This window comes from Olea europaea, unplaced genomic scaffold (assembly GCF_002742605.1).
Source record: "Olea europaea var. sylvestris unplaced genomic scaffold, O_europaea_v1 scaffold994, whole genome shotgun sequence".
In the NCBI taxonomy this organism is placed as follows: domain Eukaryota; kingdom Viridiplantae; phylum Streptophyta; class Magnoliopsida; order Lamiales; family Oleaceae; genus Olea; species Olea europaea.
The window spans coordinates 81,875-93,591 of record NW_019268453.1 but is presented as its reverse complement, the minus strand read 5'-3'; the positions used below and the strand labels follow the sequence as shown (position 1 = coordinate 93,591).

Sequence of the window (11,717 nt, the reverse complement as noted above, 5' to 3'; positions counted from 1 at the left end):
GGGGGAGGGGGGGGCGGGGGACTCAAACATGTTCTTAATGAACTAAATTATTATTTTTAGTTTAATGTTGTATTGTACTTTATTTTATTTTTTTTAAATTTCTTTTGAGATATTTATTTTGTTTTTGTACTATCTTCTTCTTTAAACGTCCACCGAGGTTATGTTGATGAAAAAAAATTCTTAATTTCTATTATATAATTTGTAACATTTAAGTTTTAATGAACAATTTTAATTCAATCAGTTGATTAGAATTAACTAATAAATGTTAATTAAAATTAGCGATTACATTAAAATAAAATTTAGATCGTTAAATATTAAAAGGATAAAAAAAAAAGATATATACAGATTATAATTTATTGTTATATAAAATGAAGGATAAATTTGGAATCATGAGTTACTTCAAATTTTACACCAAATTGGCGTGCATGTATCATTAGAGATACCTTGAGGGTCCGTTTGATTGCAAAAATTGAACCGAATTGAATTTAAAACGAATTTTAGGGAATTAAATTGTCTAAAAATTATTTTCTTGGAAATTGTAAATTATTATATTTGATTGATATATAATTTTTCACGTGAAAAATGTTGAAATAAAAGTGTTATTTGATATTCGTTTGATTTTGTTTTACATGAAAATTGTCAATTAAAGAGACATAATTTATTGGTATTGGGTATGAAATTTGTTTACATTGCCAACAAAAAAAAAATCAAGAAAATCACCTATCTTTTAGTGTTCGTTTAACTTTGTTTTACATGAAAATTGTCAGTTAAATGGAAATATTTTTTTTACAATATAATTCTTAGAATTTATTTCCATTTAAAAAAAAATAAAAATTGCTATAGTAACTGAGAATTCCAATTCTCACCATTTTGATGAGAATCGGAATTCAAGATTTTCATGGAAAATGCTGATATGGCCAAGAAAGGTGGAATTCATTTTTCATGAAAAATTTCACCTATCAAACACTACAAAAGTTGAAAAATGGTATTGATTTTTCATTTTTCATCGAAAATGGTGCGCTATCAAACACACCCTAAGTGGTTACGAATAGTAGGGGGTGAACATTTTTATTCGAAATCATACTTCTCGAGCTAACGTCGAATCAAAAGTACATATTTCGGTTTGATTTCAAAAAATACATGGAATTGAGTGATGTCTTTTACAAACTATAGAAGTTTAATGGATAGTTTCAATCATGGAAATTCCTAGATCGAATCATCAGTCGCCTACTAGGGGTGTGTATTCTAATTGAATCGAACCTCTTAAATTGTCAGTTTTTTCGGTTCGGTTCCATAAATTTCATGAAATGGAATGATCCATTTATGAAATATTTAAATTTAATGAACGATTTCGATTCTTAAAATAAAAAATGGAACCACGCTAAGCTCACCGTTATTGGGAAGTGGTAGAGTCCAGGTGGAACTAGATAAAATATTGGTGATGATTGGACTTCCATTTATTTCATAAACGGAATGATCCATTTATGAAATATTTAAATTTAATGAGCGATTTCGATTCTTAAAATAATAAATAGAACCACACTGAGCTAAACGTGTTGGGTTTGTAACCCAAATTAGGGTGGATTTTTTAAGAAATAAATTGTTTTCTTAATTTTATGAAAAATTTATTTTTTTATATTTCACGTGATTTTTATTGAAATATATTATTTCCTTATTCTTATTTTCATCTTTATACTATGTCATATACCTATAAATAATGATCTTCTCTTTCAGTTTTGTTTAAGTAAGAATTGTTGAGTTCTTATATTTCTCTTCATATTATCAATTAATAAAATGTCGTACTTCTGTGATTAACTCTCATTATCAATTTCTTTACTTTTAAATATTGTTTCTCGTTACAATCATCGTTACTTTATATCGCATCGTTAATCTCATTCACTACAATCATTTCGAACCCAACACACCGTTACTAGGAAGTGGTAGAGTCCAAGTTGAACTAAATAAAATATTGGTGGTGATTGAAATTTCAAAGCACATGATGGTGGGACAGAGTAGAACAAATTTCAAACTTTACCATCGACTTTTTTGTTTTCAAACCTAGACGAGTGCGATATGACTGGAGGCGATTTTAATATTCCGATTTTATAAAGTGTGGAAATTGTTGTGAAAAGAGAGAAAAATAGAAGAAATAGAGAGAAATCAATATAATTGTATATGTTTTATTAGGAATCAAATTTCTATATTTATAGAGAAGAATTCGGGATAAACGGTAATGATTTTTAGAATTGTAAGAATACAATTGTTATTCACTAATAGACTTACCATTTACAGCACTCCTCTTGAATGACATATTACAAAATATTTGCCTCATTAAAATCTCGTTTGATAAAAACCCAATGTGACAAAAAAATCAAATAAAAAAAAAGTATAGTTATTTTTGGAGTATTAAAATAAATGTTGTCTCATTAAAACTTTGTTAGAAAAATCCAGTGAGATAAAACCTAAGTAAAGGAAAAATAGTATGGCTACTCCCCATGATGTTGACCAATGAAAATCTTTAAGTCGATGCATTTCAATCTCATGAACAAATTTCTTAAATGTAGATGTCGGCGGTACTTTTGTAAATAAATCAGCGATATTGTCACTTGAACAAATTTGTTGTACATCGACATCACTACTTTTTTGAAACTCTGAAATTTTTTTGGAGAAATATGTTTCATCATGTCTCTTTTGATATAGTCTCTTTTGAGTTGTACAATACACGCTGTCTTTCATATAAAATTGTTGGACTATATTTTCTTGAAATTAACCCGCATGATGCTTGGATATGATGTGACATATTCGTAAATCATATATTCTTGGCCCACTTTATAGATTGTAATAATTTCAAAATAATTTGAGAATGCTGCTATCAAAGATTGTTTTACGGATTTCCATAATATAAAAGAAAATGATTTTTTTAAATTTTTAATTATTTGTTTGAAATTTATTTGTTCTTTTATTTTAAAATTTTTTTGAGAGTATAGTTGCAATTTGTTCTTTATTTTTGTTTTGTTTAAAAATGGAGAGTATATTTGTTATTTTAAAACTTTTAATTAAAAAATAGATGGAAATGATGATATTCTAAGTAAAATGTGAAAATAATGGTGAAAATGTCAAAAAAAATAAAAGGTATGGATGATTTGAACAATAATATTGGAAGGTATGGACGTTTTGCACTAATTACCCTATTAATAATTTATTGGACTTATTCGCACTTTTAAAAAAAGTTTGAGAGTATGATTGCAATTTGTTATTTAATTTTTTTTATATTTAAATATGAGGGTATATTTATCATTTTGCATGAGAAGTTGGATGAAAATAATAATTTTCGTAATGAAAGGTGAAGGTAAAGAGTGAAAATGCCAAAAACATGAAAAGTAAGGTATGGACGTTTTGCAAAATAGCATTGAAAGAGATAAAGATGTTTTATGCTACCTTTAAAATAATATGTTCGTCAAAACATGTGTTACATCGGGAGTACGTCGTATCTTATTATTGCTTTTTCAAGAGTAATATACCAATATTTTTTTGAAATATTGAAAATTATAATTTATACTTTTCACGAGCAAATAATATACTTCAAAAATATTAATTATAATGTTATGTTACTTTAGGGCAACAAAACGATGCACAATTTAAAGTTTATATATGAATAAAAAATCATTAATGAAGTTAAAGATAAAAAGAGTATTCATGAAAGTATCTATATAAAATAATCATGATTAAAGATTTGTACAAAATTTAAAAGGATGATTAATTAACAAAAATTAAAATATGAATAATTAAAGCGTGATGAAAAGGAAAAAAACTCAGTACTCCGAATGATGGCGACGACGAAATCAAGAGACTAGGGTAAACATGTATATACAATTAAGAGAAATTGAATTAGCAAAAGCAAGGAGTTGGGTTTAGAAGAAACAAATTGTGGCGGATTGGACGTAATCATTATGGCAGAAGCATAATGTGTTGGCAGAAACGTTATTGTGACAGAACCATTATTTCACAAGCATGTTATGATTCCTAGCAACTAATGAAGTGATTTTGCCATGTGATTTCGACATATGCATATATAAAATTGACCTTGCTCCCTGTCCCCGACTTAGGGATTGGGATAAAAAAACAGGGGCGCCACCTATTAGAAGGGCGCCTGCCCCTCCAATACATGGCGCTCTTGTTTTTAAACCTGTCCCCAAGTCGGGACAGGTGGTTTTACCCATATAAAATTCACATGTTATCAAATTAATTTTGGTACTGTGATAAATAATTGTGCTTATAAAAATCACTACTTTCGCTAAACTAAGCCTTCGTGCTGGTAACTTGTTGTGAAAAAAAGAGAAAATAGAAAGAAGTTAATGGACTTGTGTATATTTTATTAAGAACCAAAATCCTATAGTTACGATAATAATTTTTAGAGTTACAGAGATACAATTGTCATTAACTAATAAACTTACCATTTACAACAAAAATAAGACACTTTTGGGAAACGTAGTAATGGGTTATCAAAATAATGGGCTTATGTCAGTAGCCCAATACAAATAAGCCCATTAATAGGGAAAAAGATTAACATGTGATAAAAGAATTCAATAACTCAATCAATTTAGGAGAAAATCACGTTCAATAAGCAAAAATAGTGACCCGATGATTGACTACTAAGAAAAAAGGAATATGAGGTAAACGGAAGTACAAACAAACAAACAAGCCGTTTATCATTACAATAAGTGTCAAGTGGAATTACAGTGATGTATGCAATTGAAATGGTTAATATATTTGAGATAATTACGTGTTTACAAAATACTATCTCAATTCATCCTATTACAAGCTCCAAGCTGCTCGTTCATCTGGTCGTAAACTAGAGCTTCCATAGTAAATAATAAGTGAGACAACGATTAAGCATCCTAGCAGATCAGTAAGCTTGAGCCTTGTTCATCCCCGTAGTAATCGGATGAATTGAGTCGTAGACATGAAGTGTAAGAATTCAACGGGTTTCCCTTCTTTGTTTGTCTAATTCAAGAGGAAAAGGTTCATTCAATTCTCAATAATAGGAATCCTTTTTTCGTCTAAATAACAAAGTGAATTTCTTTTTCTACTGTTTCAGAAAACTTTTTTTTTGGATAAATACTTTCATTGTAAGATTTTTCTATTCGTGTAGAACATCAATTACTTCAACTGATAAATGAATGGAAGAAAGAAATTATTTAGACTTCCTTTCAATACGATACTAATTCAAAATTGTGTTGTTATGTATAAGATGGCAAGTATTTATCATATTTTATTTACTTTTTAATGATATATCCTTAAAATATTCGTAAAGAGAAAAATTCGATTTTCAAAAATTAACTTTTTATAGCTCTCCTACACAGGCATATCGCGATGTAGATGAATCTCCTATAGCTATAATCATTGTCGTGGCATCGGATACCATTTCGTAAATAATAAATTCAGGGATTTCTCTTATGATTTCCATCAGAGTAAAGACAACTTTGTCAAGTCGACGTCAGCAGAAAATATGATTGTCCAGAGGTACAATCTCCTTTTACTTCTTTTGAGAAATAATCAAATAATTAAGAAATTTTATATAGCCCCACTTGTTTTTCATTTTTTTCTTATTAAAATAAAAAATACTATCGTTATGCATCACATCAAGTCATTAAATTTAAATTTTTATTTTTTGTGTGGGATCTATAACGATTATATTTTTTATTCTCGTTCTTACAAAAACGAGAAACAAACGCCCCCCACAATTTATCACTTATTTTTTTCATTCTTGATCTCATCCTATTGTTAAGAGCCCATTTGATATTCATTTTTTTCAAAATGTAATTTTCTTTCTCTTCTTTTTCACCACACATTCTTTATTAAAATAATATTACACGTAAATTAAAAATTTTTCCTTATTTTTCAATCACATATTTTCCATCAATTACTATTCAAAAATACATTTTTACATAAATATGTCTCTCAAATACCCCCTAAATATATTGGGAGGAAAATAAAAAAAACTATGTTCCAGGCATAATATTTTGACAGTCCCAGTATTCAACCTTCATTTTTAGTAAAATTTGAGTCACTAGTTGACAAATTTTGCATTATGCGTTCAATTAAAAACTCGATTTTGTCACAAATACAACCTGATCCCAGAAGCCGCCTTGAGGATGCGCAAGTGTTGGGACCAATGGGGACGCCTATTTTTATTTTTATTTTTGGTTATATGTAATAATTTTAAAATTTAAAACCTTTATTATTATGTTAGTTAAAAGTCACAAATCTTATAGAAAAAAAAAAGGTAAAAGTAGAAAAATAATGACTCTTATTTAACATTATTGTCCTAATTGTGTATCATATCAAGACATGCTATTAGTGCATGGGAAACGATTCACATGGTTTTAGACTCCTTCGTTGCTAAGTTTAATATGTCGTGCTTAACTATTTTTGTTTATAAATTTTTTCTTTATTAATTGTAGGCTTCGACTTGGTATAATATGGAATTGTCTTATAATTAAACTTATTGGATGATGCTAATTCGAAAGTTGTAGTCAACTTGACATTGTTCTAGGATATGTAATTTTTTACGATCTTGATAGTGAAGATTTGTTTCAAGAGTTAATTTTTTTTTTTTGAGAAATCCTTTGCCAAAAGGAACGAAAATAGCTTTTGGCATATTGACTTTTTTGAAAAGATTGAATTACTTTTCGAATATATTTATTGCTTATAGAATGCTATTGACAATTTTTATTCTGTTACATATGTCGAAATAAGTTTTTAAAAATTGAATTTACTGAAATCTTATTTGCAATCAACTATATTACAAGAATGGTTGAATTGACTAACTTTGATATCTATTGAACAAGATTTGCTTGAACATATTGATCATGAAACTTTAATTAGTGAGTTCGCTTCTAATTGTGAGAAGAAGTATTTTTACATGATTTGTTGCATTTCGAGGTTTACACGCGATATTTACTGTATTTGATTTCAAGGTTTGCTTATAAGGAATTTCGTGAAGAGCTTAGTGGCTTGGATATTTTTTTTGTCGATGACATGTGAATTTTGATGAGAGTTCTGCTTCTGAGCCAGGCTCAGAAACAGGGTAAAAAACAGAGGGCTGAGGTGGCATCACCTCAATCCCCAGATCCCATACATTTTTTTTTCCAGATTCAACGGCCGAGGTGGAAACACCTCGGCACCCTGTTTTTTGGCCTGGACAAGAGGCATTTTCGTTTTGATGAAGTGCAAAAGGTACTTTTAAACTTTATTTGTATTTTTCTTATTTACGACATATAAAAAAGTATTCAAATATTTTAATGTCATATTTTTTATTACTAGAATACATTTTTATTAATATATTTTTTTCAATTGCACGAAAGAGGGCCCCCATTTTATAATGTTACACAGCACACCTGAAAATCTCACCGATCCTACTTTATCCTGAATATTATTACACGTATAACTTTTCTTTTTATTTTTGATTAAGTAAAGAAAAGGATAACATATTCCTTTGAATAAAATTTTGAGGTTAATTAGAAAAATTGCAATAGCAGTCCCTAATCTTTTCAATTTTTGCAGACTTTACTCTAACCTTTATTTTGTACGAGTGAAGGTCCCCAATATTTCATAAATGTGCAGCTGATGTCCATCTGGATGGATATACCGTTAATTGACCAAAAATTGATAAATTTTGACCAAATTAGAAGGGGCATTTTAGTCAATCTTAGATTAATAATTAAATTAAATTAAAAAAAAAAAAAAACTACCCAACCCTCCCTTTCCCAAATCCTTCATCATCGTCACTATCTTCCACCATCATTGACATAGCTATAGTTACTGCCACCATCACCAGCCTGACCCACTAAACCCTAATGAAACCGAACAAAAGCTTCTATACTAAATTACAGTAGTCGAAGTTGAAAATTACAGGTGACTTAGTTACGGTACCTGAATAGAAATTGGTGGTCGAATTCAAGAAATACGGCAACAAATTGGATTTCGTAATGCAGAGAAAAATGGGAAATGGGCGGTGGTGTTGGGTTCGGGTTCCCTTTTTTTTGGGTGAAATTGAGTGGAAATGAAGGGCGAAGGTAATGGAGGAAATTTATGTGAAATTGAGTAGTGGTGCTGGGTTCGATATTTCTGTTCTATTATTTTCCGTGTTCTAGTTTCGAGGGGTGAAGGGGTGTGGGTTGACAGAATTTAGGGGTTTGGTTTGCTATGGGAACTTCTCGATTTTTCTATGAAGGTTGCTTCCATTGGTAATGGGGATTGTGGGTTGGCCAGAATTTTGGGGTTTGATTTGCTTTGGGAATTTCTCGATTTTTCTGTGGAGGGTGCTTCCACTGGTAATGGGAGTATAGTGACAATGATGACATCATCATGGTCGAAGGTGGCTAAGTGGTAGTCTAGTCGGAGAAGTAGGAGAAAGGTTTTGATAGTATTTATATATTATGTTATTCATATTTATTTTTTGGTTTTTTAATTTAATTAAATAACTTATTTTAATATGAAAAAAAATGCAAAGTCCGAAAATACCCTTTTCCAATTTGGTCAAAATTAATAAAATTTTCCAATTTTTGGTCAATTAACGATACAATGGAAGTTTCCTTGAAGATGGATTTTATCTGCAAATTTATGAAAGGTTGGAGACATTTATTGATGCAAAATGAAGATTAGGATAATATCTGTAAAAATTAAAAAGATTAGGGACCGGTAGCAATTTTCCCTTAAAATTAAAGGTAAAATTGTCGGTTAAGGGACGTTGTATTCACTAAAATCTAGCTACAGTTTTGGGGAAACGTGAGGATTAGGCTCCAAATTTTACCCGCCTGAAAAGTCGCATTCGTGTCTCCCACAAGTGATACAACCCACATCCATTGATGAACCATAAAGAACATGTTCTCTCTGTTATTTATACGTTATTTTTATATGTACGTATATAAAAGGTACGAATACATAGATAAGCTTGACTGAAATATTTTTTATTTATTGCTGTAAAAATCTAACATCATGGCCCAAATTAAAGCTGTTACACATGCAGTACTTTTTAACATACACAATCACAATCACAAAGATAAAGGCAAAGATGGAACTAAAATCCTGGATGGCTGGATCTAGAGGTGGCATGGCACTTTCTTGGCTGGCTCAAAGGCGAATGGCCCAACTGTGAAGAGTTGAAATGGAAGTGGCTTAACCGGTGGCTTGCGGCTGGGAATCAAGATGGCACCAAAGGCTCCGCTGCCCATATTGGTCGGGACACTGCATGTTGGCAATGGTGATGAAATTATGAACACCTTGCACTTGTGGAATGCAGCTGTTGTCAGCTTAGATGGCTTGAAGAAGAAATAACCATTCTTGTCTGTCTTGGTTTGTTCAACGAGTCCCCACTTGGTGTTGTTGCACTGTAGCTTTACCAAAGCCCCTGCAGAATAACACAAAAATCAAATTCAAATTTTGCACATTGTACTATAGACCACTAATTAACTTACGAGGTGAGGAAGATGTAAACTAACCGGCAAGTGGAGAGGCTCCAATGAGGGTTCCAACCCCTCTGTACTTGCAGGACTTGCAATATACAACACCTTGAACAGCCACAGCCTTCCTGATGGGTAGGGGACTAGGAGGTTTCACCGGTGGGTGGCTCGGAGGCTTAACAGGCGGTGGAGTGGGAGGCTTGACTGGTGGAGTGGGAGGCTTAACTGGTGGAGTAGGAGGCTTGACTGGTGGTGAAGTGGGAGGCTTGACTGGTGGTGGAGTGGGAGGCTTGACTGGTGGAATGGGAGGCTTGACTGGTGGCGAAGAGGGAGGCTTAACTGGAGGGTGGCTGGGAGGCTTAACTGGTGGTGAAGTGGGAGGCTTAACTGGAGGGTGGCTTGGGGGTGGGGTGGGGGGATGGTGGTGGTGGTGATGGCCCTTGTGGTGGGGTGCAGGGGCTGGTGCAGGCGGGTGGACTGGAACAGGTTCCTTGGCAACACCAACGAGATCACTAAAAACTGTGAAGGAGCTAGACAGTAGCACCAAAAGCACGAGAACTTTTCCTAAAGCTAGAGCCATTGTGCCCAAAGTGTAGTGTGTGTTAAGTGAACTGAACTTCAAGGTTTATGGAGAGTGTATTTATAGGGCTTTCAAGCTGCATATTCTGTGAAATATTTCAAATTTGTGAAAAAAAAAGGTGACTTTTAGTAAACCACTGGGACAGGGATATCATATTTCCGATAAGTCCTTGAAATTGTGTCGGACTACTCGGTACATAATAATAATAATAATACAGTCGAGGCACAACCTCTTTCCTTTTTCCCTTTTTCTTTTCTTTTTATTCGTCTAGAGAGATCGACTCATGAATTAAAAAGATTTGTACCCCTAAAAAATCAAAGAATTCCTTCATTTTGTCACACCTCTTATTAATGTTTCCATAAATTGTATTTAACGTTTTTATTTTTTTTAGATTTTGTAAAAATATTTACTCAGTTATGTAAAACCATGCTATCTATACTTTTAACAGTACAACCTTTCAAGAGTGGACAACTATGCAAATCATCCCTAACCTAGCTACATGGCGCAAATATCCTTTTTGACACTGTCTATTTATCTTTGCCATTAATTATGCACGTGATTGTCACGTGCAAAACCTTTTTGGTGGAAATGGTCCCGAACAGGTGTAAATTTTTGTGCGAATGATCTCTAACCTTCAAATCTTTGTGCAAACGTTCATGCGTTTCGCCTGATAGGTGCAATTGGTCATTTTAGATAGTTTTCATTCGATTGACCATTAAAAAAAAATCAAACTTCTGATTTTTTTACTTATTTATTTAACTACAATATTTGTCATTTTAGTATTTATATCAGAAGTTTGACATTTTCAACGTCAACTAAACGAAAACAAATCAAAGGTATCAAATGCACCAATTTGGTGAAAAGTTAGGGATGTTTGCATCAAGATTTAAAGATAAAACACTATATCGCAGAAAACCTACTGCTTATGGACCATTTCCACCAAATAGGCTATAGACGTGACAATCACGTGCTTAATTAACAACAAATTAGATGGAAAGTGAAAAAAAAGGATATGCTCACTACAATAATAGATAAAAGATAATTTACCAATTGAAATATAAATAATGTTATTTGATGTCGCTCATTGAGACGTTACTCTTAAATATGTATGATACGTAGGACGAATACAAATAGCATTACTCGATTTGCGCAATGAACCAATAAATTAGGGGAAGCTTTGCACCAATTTTCTTTTTAATTTCAACAACTCTTCCTTTGGATCTGCTTCACATGGAGCAAAGCGTGTTAAGTTTGGTAATTTGCACATCTTACGAGGGTTACAGAAGTTTCCAGTAACTTGTTTACATCTCTCAGCAATAAATAGATTCCAATTTGGACTCACAAACTATGCCATTCCCTCGAAACGGCATAATTAATCTTCTGTTCTTATCACAAAGTGTAATTCCATTGTGCAAATCCATTGATTGTCATGTTTTCAAAGACAACGACAGATTAATATTTTTTGTCTTTTTTTGGAATTAATCTTGTTTGTTGCTATGCATCCGGAATATCAAATATGTCGGTAAAACGTAGTATAATGTAGCGATTTGTATAGTAAATACTTTAAGGTTAAGGTTTCTCAAAACGTGTAAATATTTCAATTTAAGCTCCCGTTTGGCCCACATTAAATTATATTCTATTTTTCTCTCTCTTATTTTCAATCACACAATCTT

The 11,717-nt window shown here is 31.8% G+C and overlaps 1 protein-coding gene across 1 annotated transcript; it reads right to left on the bottom strand.

Annotated features, from left to right (window-relative positions):
- Positions 1-8,951: 8,951 nt before the first annotated feature.
- Positions 8,952-10,089, bottom strand: LOC111392890 (non-classical arabinogalactan protein 31-like). The gene is made up of 2 exons (XM_023018299.1): positions 9,504-10,089; positions 8,952-9,412 (listed from the first exon to the last, which is right to left on the bottom strand). Exons 1-2 carry the CDS (start codon positions 10,042-10,044, stop codon positions 9,105-9,107), a joined length of 849 nt encoding a protein of 282 aa, XP_022874067.1. The 5' UTR covers positions 10,045-10,089; the 3' UTR covers positions 8,952-9,104.
- Between the last annotated feature and the right edge of the window lie 1,628 nt (positions 10,090-11,717).

Coding starts and splice junctions, on each gene's coding strand:
- LOC111392890 (XM_023018299.1), bottom strand. CDS start 10,044: ATGGCTCTAGCTTTAGGAAAAGTTCTCGTGCTTTTGGTGCTACTGTCT. Junction 9,413..9,503: donor TGGAGCCTCTCCACTTGCCG/GTTAGTTTACAT, acceptor GTTATTCTGCAG/GGGCTTTGGTAAAGCTACAG.